A 13,283-nucleotide genomic window follows, 5' to 3' on the forward strand; every position below is an offset into this window, starting at 1 on the left:
TTACCAGCATCGGATGTCCAGGTAGTGCGCTCCATTCTTTTACTTCGTTATTCACATGTGGCTTTCATCCAGCGGAGCTTTGCACCCAGGACCGAGCTTCGTGGCTTTCAGGACACAGGTGAGCGGTTCCCACAGCATTTTCTGGTGTTAGTGCTGTCTGGCTGTTTTCTACTTATTTGTATATATATATATATATATATACAGTGGGGCAAAAAAGTATTTAGTCAGTCAGCAATAGTGCAAGTTCCACCACTTAAAAAGATGAGAGGCGTCTGTAATTTACATCATAGCTAGACCTCAACTATGGGAGACAAACTGAGAAAAAAAAATCCAGAAAATCACATTGTCTGTTTTTTTTATCATTTTTTTTGCATATTATGGTGGAAAATAAGTATTTGGTCAGAAACAAACAATCAAGATTTCTGGCTCTCACAGACCTGTAACTTCTTCTTTAAGAGTCTCCTCTTTCCTCCACTCATTACCTGTAGTAATGGCACCTGTTTAAACTTGTTATCAGTATAAAAAGACACCTGTGCACACCCTCAAACAGTCTGACTCCAAACTCCACTATGGTGAAGACCAAAGAGCTGTCAAAGGACACCAGAAACAAAATTGTAGCCCTGCACCAGGCTGGGAAGACTGAATCTGCAATAGCCAACCAGCTTGGAGTGAAGAAATCAACAGTGGGAGCAATAATTAGAAAATGGAAGACATACAAGACCACTGATAATCTCCCTCGATCTGGGGCTCCACGCAAAATCCCACCCCGTGGGGTCAGAATGATCACAAGAACGGTGAGCAAAAATCCCAGAACCACGCGGGGGGACCTAGTGAATGAACTGCAGAGAACTGGGACCAATGTAACAAGGCCTACCATAAGTAACACACTACGCCACCATGGACTCAGATCCTGCAGTGCCAGACGTGTCCCACTGCTTAAGCCAGTATATGTCCAGGCCCGTCTGAAGTTTGCTAGAGAGCATTTGGATGATCCAGAGGAGTTTTGGGAGAATGTCCTATGGTCTGATGAAACCAAACTGGAACTGTTTGGTAGAAACACAACTTGTCTTGTTTGGAGGAAAAAGAATACTGAGTTGCATCCATCAAACACCATACCTACTGTAAAGCATGGTGGTGGAAACATCATGCTTTGGGGCTGTTTCTCTGCAAAGGGCCCAGGACGACTGATCCGGGTACATGAAAGAATGAATGGGGACATGTATCGTGAGATTTTGAGTGCAAACCTCCTTCCATCAGCAAGGGCATTGAAGATGAAACGTGGCTGGGTCTTTCAACATGACAATGATCCAAAGCACACCGCCAGGGCAACGAAGGAGTGGCTTCGTAAGAAGCATTTCAAGGTCCTGGAGTGGCCTAGCCAGTCTCCAGATCTCAACCCTATAGAAAACCTTTGGAGGGAGTTGAAAGTCCGTGTTGCCAAGCGAAAAACAAAAAACATCACTGCTGTAGAGGAGATCTGCATGGAGGAATGGGCCAACATACCAACAACAGTGTGTGGCAACCTTGTGAAGACTTACAGAAAACGTTTGACCTCTGTCATTGCCAACAAAGGATATATTACAAAGTATTGAGATGAAATTTTGTTTCTGACCAAATACTTATTTTCCACCATAATATGCAAATAAAATGTTAAAAAAACAGACAATGTGATTTTCTGGATTTTTTTTTCTCAGTTTGTCTCCCATAGTTGAGGTCTACCTATGATGTAAATTAAAGACGCCTCTCATCTTTTTAAGTGGTGGAACTTGCACTATTGCTGACTGACTAAATACTTTTTTGCCCCACTGTATATATATATATATATATATATATATATATATATATATATATATATATATATATAGACTGTATATATGTTTTCACGAATAATTGAGCCCATGGATCCATTATATGTCCATTTTGCAAGCCGGCGAGAAAATCTTGCCATACGAATGACACACGGATACTTTTTGGAGAAAAATCACATCCTTGCATTGAATACGGATTACTGTTCAGGAACTTTTCTGCGTATCTCATAATCTCGGCCATAAAAAAACGGATCGTATTTTTGTACGTTAGATCTGACCCCAACCTCAGAAGACTGCACTGATTGGGGGAAAAACACCACACTTTTATTAGGTAAGAAGACTGCACTGAATGGGGGAATCTGATCGCACTGTTATTAGGATAGGCACTAAATATGACTTCACATCATGTTTTCAGCAGTTCTTCTTAATGAACACCAGATGGCGCACTGCACTACCGTCTTTCATTAGTAATTGCGCTCATTTACATTATGTAAATGAGTAATCCGTTTTCATATATGCTGACACCTATATATAGAGCTTGGCTTTGCGGTCTAAATATTGAGGGCAGGAATCTGTCAACAAATTATAAGTCATGCTTTAATGTTTTAATCTATATTCTTCATATTTTCTGGAATTGCTATTAAGCATTTTCCCAATCTGTTTTTCATTTTGTGATCCACCACCTGCTGTTTTCATGCTGTTGTGAAACTACAACTCTCATCATGCACTGACAGCACGATTAAGGGGTTAATAAGTATACGTAAAGATGGAACGTGGAGGCTGCAACATTCCATCACTAGACCACAGAAAGTCCAGCTCAGCGCATCGGTCTCACCCCAGCCCAAATCCTGGGCTTGTAATCTGCTTAGTAATGAGGATGTATCGTTCCTCTGATCACATGTACATTTATGCTGCCATTCAGGAGTCTGGAAAAGATGGGTGACCATCGTAGAGAGTCCAGGACTGACAAGGTTTTAATAAAGGGAAGGGGGAAGGATGAAGAGCTTCTTCTAAGTGTTAACCCCCTGAAGTGCTGCAGATGTTCCGCCCCCACATCCTCCACTGCTTGTTGAATTTCACCTTGACCCCTTCATCATCCACATCTCTGTGGCTTGGGGCAGTTTCCACCTCTGCTGGGTGGCCGTTCCATGGATCCACGCCCCTGGGCAGCTGCCCCTGATTTTACAGGCAGTGGGTCCAGGAAAAACCAGGATTATTTTTAGCTGCCAATGAAAGGGGGTAGGAGACGCAGGGACTGAGGACAGAGCGAGCTTTCAGCTTGTGGCTGGGGAACACCCATCTGCATCCTAAATTCTGGGCACTTTCTTCCTCCCCATCGCCTGAGCTGTGACCATGGAGTCTAGCAGATCCCTCACCTTCCTACTTTTCCTCCTGTCCACACATGGTAAGCCTTGATTCTAGGGCTTTGACAGTGGCCACTTGTTGAATAATGCCTTCTACATGGGTCAGGAGTGGTCACTTTCCGGGGTCCGGTATTATCTCTCTGGTGGGTCAAATTATTGCACTTTTCAGTCCAGCATTATCTCTCAAGGGTCTAGTGTTGTCATTTTTACCTGTCCGGTTCAATGTTGTTTGTGGATTCAGTGTTGATACCCTTGTTGGTTCGATGTTGTCAATCTCACGGGTTTGATGTTGTCGTTCTCATGAGTCCGGTGTTGACACACTCACATGATGAAAGGTGTCGTTCCTGCTGGTCCATTATTATCACTTGTGGATCCAGTGTAGTCATTCTTTTCCAGAGTTATCTTACGCATAGGAAAAGCATTGTCCTTCTCTTGGGTCCAGTGCTGTCCTTCTTGTAGATCCCGTGTTGTCCTTTTTATTGGTCCAGAATGATCATTCTCATGGGCCCAATGTTCTAGTTCTCAAACGTCCAGAGTTTTTGCTTTTGTCAGTATAGTATTATCTCTATTTCATGGGACTGATGTCATCTAAGTCCACGTACTATCTTTCTTGTAGGTCCAGTGATCTTGAGGATCCTATGAAGGACCGATACAGTCCTGAAATGAATTGTCTTGCTACCAATAAAAAACCTTATCAATTATCAGCACACATGATTATGAATTTACTCTGGGGAAGCAGCACAGCCATGAAGACTCAAATTTTCTTTGCCAACATCGAACCATAGTTGGTCCAGTGTGGTTACCATTGAAGGTCCAATGTTGACGTTCATGTAAGGTCTGGTTTTGTCATGCTCGTGGGTTCTGTACTACCATTCTTGTATGTCTAATGTTGTTCCTCTCGAGGGTCTGGTGATAACATTCTTGTCGGTCTAGTCTTTACTCTTTTGAGGTTCTAGTGTCGTTCTTGTAGGTCCAATTTTGTCTCTTATAGTGTCGTTCTTGTATGTTTGGTGTTGTTTCTCTTGAGATATCAGGGTTGATGATCACATTGTGGGTCTTGTCGGTACAATGTTAATTTTTCATGGGCCCAGTGCTGTTCTCGTAGATCCAGTGCTGTCATTCGTAGATCCAGTCTTTTTGCTCTTGATCGTCTGGTGATGCTTTTACAGTTCCAGTGTTGCCAATGCTGTAGGTAGAATATTGGAGCACTAGTGGCTTCCAGTGTAGTTCTCAGGGGACCTTTGTTGGTGGTTTTGTGGGTCCAAGAGTGACAACATTATCCTACATTTCATGAGCTTTGTTCATTCCTGTTGTCTGATCTGGAATCCCATGTATTTCAGTTGTTTCTTCTGCTCAGACAAGGAGAATCCTTGGAGATCTCAGACTTGTCACTCGTTGAGTTCTGTCACTTATGGGTATATTTGGGGGCTGTATCTCTGAAGAAATGACTCATCATATATCCCGCTACTTTTATTTTTCTATATCATTATCCCCTCAATTATCTCCATGTAGTAAGTCAATGGGATCATGAGACTTCCATCATATTTATTGACTGTTGGAGAGATATTGGATTTGGAGGTTTCCCCAGGAAGCGACAGATGAGGGGTCTGAAAATCATATATACTGATGAGTCAGTAAGCATGCATTACCCTCCCATTGCTACACATCCCCTTTAAGTATTGCCCACCTCGTCCTTGCTGTGTCTGGGGACTGGATTGGGTCATTTTCTCCTTTGTCTCTTCTGACCCCAGTGACCAGACATTTTCTTGCCATTGTCTTCAGTAAATATTTTTATTCTCTGCCCCCACACAAATAACCGTGAGTGCCTGCCGGGCGAGGTGTCCTAGGATGTGGATGATGAGTATATATAGAAATTGTAATGTGTATTTAGTCATCTACAAGCTATAATTTACAGTCTCCACTAAGAATTTAAATAGCAACATGTGTAACCCTTAAACTCAACCCCCACACTATAAGACCACCTCAGCCCAGCAGAACCCGCGATAGCCCCTCCAGTCAATGTATCCGCCACTGTCACTCCAGCCCCCAGAAGTGACCTTTGCTTCCCAGAATTACTGCAGTCCTCCTGACCGTTACCCCAGTAAGCAAGAGTTACCCTAGCAAACCACAGTCACCAAACCTCCTTCACTGTCACTAAAGCACCTAAAGTCATTCCACCCACCGAAGTCACAGCACTCACCTTCAATTACGCTAAATCTCCCATTGTCACCACAGCACCCTACTGTCATAGCGTGTCGCTGCAGCCACATTATTATCACTGCACTGTCACTGTTAAGAGGCGTGGTGGATGGCATCACAAATGCTAGAGATGAACCCTATTTTTTTTTATTTTAATTGAAGACTTTGTCAATTCATTTAACATTGATGCTAAGCGGCCACACGTTTTCCGGGGTCCTGAAGACACTCAGTTTGGATACAGAGTTCTCCAGCATGAAGCAGACGGAGAGAAATGGTGAGTTACATGATACAGTAATCACCCCTTGTTCAATGCTCCCAGAACGCAGAAAAGCAAGGGGTGCAAGGTAAATTGAAATATTCCAAGTCATGCTACAAGTATTCATTGCTAAGATTCTGTCTGAAGCCACCACTAGGTTGAGCTACTTGTAAACAGAGATACATGATAACATTCTGCCTACATCCACCTCTTGAGGGATCTCCCTGTATTCAGAGATGCATATTAAGATTCTGTCTTCAGTCACTAGTAGTGTGAGCGTTCTGTATACACATATACATGATAACATTCTCTCTGCAGCCACCACTAGGGGGAGCGCCGTGTATACAGAAATACATGATAAGATTCTGTCGTCATCCACCACTAGGGGGAGCTTCCTGTATACAGAGATACATAAGATTCTGTCGGCAGCTAGCACTAAGGGGAGATACCTGTATACAGAGATACATGGTAAGATTCTGCCTACATCCACCACTACGTAGAGCTTCCTGTAAAGAGAAAAATATGACAAATTTCTGTCTGCATTCACCACTTGGGGGTAATCCCTGTATAAAGAGATACATGATAAGATTCTGTCTGCAGTGACCACTAGAGGGAGCTCCCTGTATACAGAGATATATGATAAGCTTCTGCCTACATCCACCACTAGGGAAGCTCCCTGTATACAGAGATACATGACAAGATTATGTCTGAATTCCCCACTAGGGGAGTTCTCTGTATACAGAGATACATAAAAGATTCTGCGTTTGCCGCCACCACTAGGGGGAGCTCCCTGTATACAGAAATGCATGATAAGATTCTGTCTGCAGCCACCACTAGGGGGAGCTCCCTGTATACACAAGCACATAATAAGATTCTGTCTGCAGCCACCACTAGGGGGAGCTCCCTGTATACACAAGCACATAATAAGATTCTGTCTGCAGCTACTATTAGGAGGAGCTTCCTCTATACAGAAATACATGATAAGATTCTATCTGCAGCCACCACTAGGGGGAGCTCTCTGTATATAGAGATACATGATAAGATTCTGTCTGCAGCCACCACTATGGGGAGCTCCCTGTATACAGAGATGCATCATAAGATTCGTTCTGCAGCCACCACTATGGGGAGCTCCCTGTATACAGAGATACATCATAAGATTTTGTCTGCAGCCACCACTAGGGGGAGCTCCCTGTATACAGAGATACATGATAAGATTCTGTCTGCAGCCACCACTAGGGGGAGCTCCCTGTATACACAAGCACATAATAAGATTCTGTCTGCAGCTACTATTAGGAGGAGCTTCCTCTATACAGAAATACATGATAAGATTCTATCTGCAGCCACCACTAGGGGGAGCTCTCTGTATATAGAGAGATACATGATAAGATACTGCCTACATCCACCACTGGGGGAGTTCACTGTATACAGAGATACATCATAAGATTCTGTCTGCAGCCACCACTATGGGGAGCTCCCTGTATACAGAGATGCATCATAAGATTCTGTCTGCAGCCACCACTAGGAGGAGCTCCTTGTATACAGAGATACATCATAAGATTCTGCCTACATCCACCCCTGGGGAGCTCCCTCCATACAGGGATATATGGTAAGATTCTGTCTGCAGTCACCACTAGGGGGAGCTCCCTGTATACAGAGATACGTGATAAGATCTGACTGCAGCCAACACTAGGGGGAGCTCCCTGTATACAATATACAGATAGACATGATCGGATCCTGTCTGCAGCCTCCACTAGAGGGAGCTCCCTGTGTACAGAGATACATGATAAGATTCTGCCTACATCCACCCCTGGGGAGCTCCCTCCATACAGGGATATATGGTAAGATTCTGTCTGCAGTCACCACTAGGGGGAGCTCCCTGTATACAGAGATACGTGATAAGATCTGACTGCAGCCAACACTAGGGGGAGCTCCCTGTATACAGAGATACATGATAAAATTCTGTGTGTACCCATTACTAGGGGAAGCTCTCTGTATACAGAGATACATTACAAGATGCTCTCTGCAGCCACCATTAGTGGGAGCTCCCTGTATACAGAGATACATTATAAGATTCTGTCTGTCTGCAGCCACCACTAGGGGAAGCTTCCTGTATACAGTGGTACATTAAATATTCTATTTGTCTGAAGCTACCACTAGGGGGAGCTCCCTACATACAGAGGTACACGATAAGATGCTTCTGAAGCCAGCACTAGGGGGAGCTCCCTGTATACAGAGATACATGATAAGATTCTGTCTGCAGCCACCACTAGGGGGAGCTCCCTATATGCAGAGATACATGATAAGATTTTCTCTCTGCAGCCACCACTAAGGGGAGCTCCCTGTATACACAGATACATAATAAGAATCTCTCTGCAGGCACCAATAAGGAGAGCTCCCTGTATACAGAGAAACATGATAAGATCCTGCCTACAGACACCACAAGAGGGGGCTTCCTGTATACAGAGATACATGATCAGATTCTCTCTGCAAACACCACTAGGGGAGCTCCCTGTATACCTAGATACATTAAAAGATTCTGTCTGTCTACAGCCACCACTAGGGTGAGCTCCAGGGTACATGATAAGATTCTTTCTGTAGCCACCACTAGGGAGAGCTCCCTGTATACAGAGATACATGATAAGAATCTGTGTACAGCCACCTCTAGAGGGAGCTCCATGTATACAGAGTTACATGATGAGATCCTGTCTGCAGACACCACTAGGGGGAGCTCCATGCATGCACAGATGCATGATAAGAATCTGTCTGCAGCCACCACTAGGGGGAGCTCATACATCCATGACTGAGTGGTGGCTGAATATACACACGATTGTGTTATGTACCTCAGTGGCTGTGACAGGAAGAGCAGAGGGATTCAGCAGTATTCATACAAGAGTCCTGAGTTCTAGATGAGAAACGGCTAATGGGGTCTCACTGTACAACCCACCTATAGGAAGTGGGGTCTCGTGGGAACCTTCTTTATACAAAGTCTGATAATTCACTCTTTTAGGTCAAGTTACATCAGTGTGTAAATGATGGGAAAATCCAAGCTTCTCATACCTTGCGCCTCATATTCTCTCTGCCCTGGGTAGGCGGAGGTTCCCTTTAATAACTTATCCAGATGGGAAATTGTATAAAAGAGTGTCCAATAATGAATGTTCGTGTGCAGACATAACGACACAGACATGACTCATCTCTGGTCCAAGGGATGAAGGCTGAAAAAAATAATGTACTGTCACTTTAAGACTTTTTTTCCCACTTTCTTAATGGCTGTTTTCTCCATCTGAGAAATGAGAATCACAGCCCCACATATCTTGCCGAGGAAGGTGGGAGGGAGCGGGAGCCAAAAACATGTTACATGTCCACAGAGCCATGTATCTAAACACTGAGACATGTATCTAATCCTGTCCGACCTCACAGTACTACAGTTGGACCTCATGTACACTTCTGTACTTTTCATAGCCTTCTCCTATTCCCGCAGGATCCTGGTGGGGGCGCCGTGGGCTGGGGCAGATGGTAACCGGCAGGGAGCAGTATATAAATGCACCGTCGGAGCGCAAACTAATTCCTCCTGCACCAAGATCCGCTTGGGTGAGTATCTTCCTGTGATACCGCGGGGGCTGGAGTGCGGTCATATAGTAACCCAGCTTTCCCAGCCGCTGGTAGAACACTATGCATTCCATATGGTTCCACATTATTTAAAGGGGCCCTCTAATTTCTGTATTTCCTCCTCTCTCCCCATCATCATCTCATTGCTAAAGGTGATCTCGCCCTTCAGAATATCTCCAGGCAGATGAATAACATGCATTTCGGGATGTCGCTGGCCCAGGATGCACATGGCGGTTTTGTGGTGAGTTTATGGAAAGTTTTTGATTCTTAAAGGGGTTGTCCATTTTGCAAAACCACTTTTCAGATGTCCTGTAAGACTCTGGGGTGGTAAAATTGCCATACAATGTACATATAGTTCTGCCATATAGTGTACACAGAATAGTGATGTAATAAGTCGCATACCAGGTCCATCCATATAGTGCTACCATGTAGCACAAGCAAAATAGTGCCCTAGTTACCTTGCCATGCCATGTATATAGGAGTGCCATATAGTGCTGCTAAAATAGCACTACAATGCCATAATTTACAACCTGATACTTTGGGCACCGTCTGTCAGTTAGATATGTTTTCCATTTTCCACCTAGTTCTAGGTTGACACTCTCCCTGGCATGTTTTCCTTGTCATGGTAATTCACGAGTTAATGGCAGGAAGATGCCAGGAGGGGGCAGGGGGTGCAGGCATACTTGTGGTCTCCGGACCAGCAATTGCTGACGTCTTGTGCCAAAACAAGCGTCTTGTGACTGCTGAGGCCGAGGCAGGTAAGACATCCGTTTCTTCCTGAGTAAGCACTCCTCATTGAGTCAGCATCTCTTAGCAGAAGTCCAGAGACCTCAATAAAAGACATAGTGCAGGTATTCGAAGCACCACTGTTCGGGAGGTGCCCGTGACTTGGCCAAGAATATTAATAATCTGGTGGGTTTAGGAAAAACCCCAAAAGTAGGACGCAGATTCAGTATAAGATGGTGAAAAGATCACAAATTCTTGTTCATCTAAGATCCTATCCATGAAACATTCTACAAGTCATTGGGTTGTGCCCGACTTCTATATGTGATGGAGGCTGCATACTTATGGGTTGGTGGTGACCCGACTAAGAAGGTCATGATTTGTACTGATGTGTCAGTGGTGATCTGGCAGAGGATATCCTAACTTGAACTGATGGGTCAGAGACCTGACCAAAGAGGTCCTGACTTGGACTCGTGGGTTGAGGACCCAACCGAGGAGGCATTGACTTGGACTCACAAGTCAGAAACCAAACCAAGATGTTCCTGACTTGGACTCATGGGCCAGAGATCCAATCGAGGAGACCCTGACTTGGACTGACTGACTCATGGATCATTGTCCCAACTGAGAAGGCCCTGAGTTGGAATCACAGGTTGGAGAGCCGAGGGGTTCTGACTTGGGCTGATGGCTCAGTGATCCAACCGAGGAGACCCTTACTTAGACTGATGGATCAGTGTCCCAACTCAGAAGGCATTGACTTAAACGTTAGATACCAATGGGTTACTGATCCAATCGAGGAGGCCCTGACTTGGGCTGACTACTCAGTGACTCAAACAAGGAAGCACTAACTTGGAATGATAAATCAGTGACCCTACCGAGGAGGCTCTGACTTGAACTGAGGATTAGTTGACCCAACATAGGAGGCCCTAACTAGTTCTGAGAAGTCGTTAACCCAATCGAGGAGGCCCTGACTTGGACTTATGGGTCGGTTCCTCAACTGAGAAGGCATAACTTTGACTGATGGGTCGGTGTCCCTACCAAGGAGGCTTTGACTTGGACTGATGGGTTTTGATCCTACAGAGGAGGCCTTGGCTTGGACTAATGGGTCAATGACCCAACTGAGGAGGCCCTGGCTTGGACTGAAATATCGGTGACCCAACAGAGGAGGCCCTAGCTTGGTCTGATGGGTCCGTGCACTAACCAAGAAGGCCCTGACATAGACAGATGAGTCGTGTCCCTACCAAGGAGGCTCTGACTTGGACTGATGGGTCAATAATAATGGTTTGATGACCAAACTTAGGAGGCCTTGACTTGGCCTGAAAAAAAGTGAACCAGATCACCCTGGCTCCAGAATGAACATTTCTTCCTTTCTTGACTGGAACTGGCAGGTCGGGGACCCAGCTGAGGATGCTCTCACTGATGGGTCGTCGCTGATCATCTCCAAGTATTTGGGGATTACTTCTCCCTTTGTTTCTCTGTAGGTCTGCGCCCCTCTCTGGTCCCAGGAATGTGGAACCTCCATGTACAGCACTGGGATCTGCGCCAGCGTAGATAAATCCTTCAAACCTACAGGGACCATCGCCCCCACAGCGCAGCGTGAGTCATGACAATGTGCCAGATACAAGGCATGGAGAGATTTTTGGGGGGTTTCAGTGCAGAAACTGAAAAAAATAGTTTGGTTAAAGCATAAAGGTGAAGTGTTAATGTAATTTTGCCCATAGTGGACTCATTCACATAAAAAATCTTAATGAATTTTGAAACATATATGGGGTGTATTTAGTTATGTAGTATATAGTTTTGGGGTACTGTCAAATTGCAATTTTTTAAGGGGTATTGCTTGGGTACATGTCTTTTAGGGGTGTCGTACGGTTTAATATCTAGTGTCCTTCCATTCCTCTCTCCGCCCCAGGATGCTCCACATACTTGGACATTGTCATTCTGCTGGACGGGTCTAACAGCATCTACCCCTGGAGCGAGGTGCAGAATTTCCTCAGTAACATCCTCAGCAAATTTTTCATCAGTCCAGACCAGATCCAGGTCAACCACTGGTTTTGCTTACTGTCTTGTTCTTTTTAAAAAAAAAATGTAATAAAAAAAGTTTTTTGATGGGCAAGAACAATACATTTCTCATGTAGCAACCCAATAAAAAATGGTTCAGTCCAAATGTAAGAGAAACTAAAATGAAATCATGCCCCCTAGTGGACAAATCCAGATAAAAAATAAATAAATTAGAAGACTTTACCTTAATAGAAAATCTCAGAGAAGGATGTCCTGGGTATCATGACACAGGAAAGATATATATATTTGTAGCGTGTTTGCCAGTAGATAGAAAAATATTTAGAATTGAGAGTCCTCAGTGGTTGATACCTTTTAATGGCTAACTGAAAAGATGGTAACAAATTACAAGCTTTCGAGACTACACAGGTCTCTTCATCAGGCATAGAATCAACGCCTGATGAAGAGACCCGAGTAGTCTCCAAAGCTTGTAATTTGTTACCATCTTCTCAGTTAGCCATTAAAAGGTATCAACCACTGAGGACTCAATTCCAAATATTTGTCTGAGTATCGTAAGGAGCTTGTTTCATGCTACACACCCTAATTCATTACAGCGTGCATATAGATTTTCTTTCTGCACTGCCCCTTTAAATGTGGACCCCCTAGAATAGTAAATATCACAGTATACATGTCTGTGACTACAGATTTCCGTCTCCCCAAGGTCAGCGCTTCCTGTGTGGTTTCCATTCCGCCCCAGACGCTGATCGCTGCACATTAATTAGCCACACAAATCATAAACACAATTTGTGCACGAGTCATCCAAAATCTCACCCTGGGCATCGAAATCTGATCTACGGGCACAAGGGCAGAGGATGTGGGGGGATGACTACAGCTATGTTCATAGACTATTCTCTTACAGGTAGGGGTTCTGCAGTACGGAGAGATCGCAGTCCACGAATGGTCCCTGAAGGATTACGCCACCTCAACAGAAGTGGTGGAAGCGGCAAAGAACATCAGTCGCCAGGAAGGAAGAGCGACCCGCACTGCATTTGCCATTCACAAGGCCTGGTATGTCCGAAACCAATCCAGAACCAGGATAACTGGCAAATACCCTCTATAGTGATATACTGAGCCTAGCAAAAGTATTCATGCCCCGTGAACTTTTCCACATTTTTTCACTTTGACATGACATTTGTGCCCCTTCTTTCCACACTCACTCTTGCTCAGTGAGTTTGGATGGAGCCTGTGATCAGCAATTTTCACATCTTTCCACAGATTCTCAATGGGATTTAGGTATAGACTATGACTGGGCCGCTCACACACAGGAATGTGCTT

At 44.5% G+C, this 13,283-nt stretch overlaps 1 protein-coding gene across 1 annotated transcript in view; it reads left to right on the plus strand.

Moving 5' to 3' along the window:
* The first annotated feature begins 3,052 nt into the window (after window positions 1-3,052).
* Window positions 3,053-13,283, plus strand: part of ITGA10 (integrin subunit alpha 10) — a 49,777-nt gene continuing 39,546 nt past the window's right edge. The window contains exons 1-7 of the mRNA XM_069728784.1: window positions 3,053-3,213; window positions 5,534-5,645; window positions 9,106-9,215; window positions 9,386-9,474; window positions 11,435-11,549; window positions 11,863-11,990; window positions 12,868-13,016. Of these exons, the coding sequence (XP_069584885.1) occupies window positions 3,162-3,213; window positions 5,534-5,645; window positions 9,106-9,215; window positions 9,386-9,474; window positions 11,435-11,549; window positions 11,863-11,990; window positions 12,868-13,016 (755 nt within the window). The 5' untranslated portion in view covers window positions 3,053-3,161. The remainder of the gene's footprint in view (window positions 3,214-5,533; window positions 5,646-9,105; window positions 9,216-9,385; window positions 9,475-11,434; window positions 11,550-11,862; window positions 11,991-12,867; window positions 13,017-13,283) is intronic.

This window comes from Ranitomeya imitator, chromosome 1 (genome assembly GCF_032444005.1).
Source record: "Ranitomeya imitator isolate aRanImi1 chromosome 1, aRanImi1.pri, whole genome shotgun sequence".
Classification (NCBI taxonomy): Eukaryota; Metazoa; Chordata; class Amphibia; order Anura; family Dendrobatidae; genus Ranitomeya; species Ranitomeya imitator.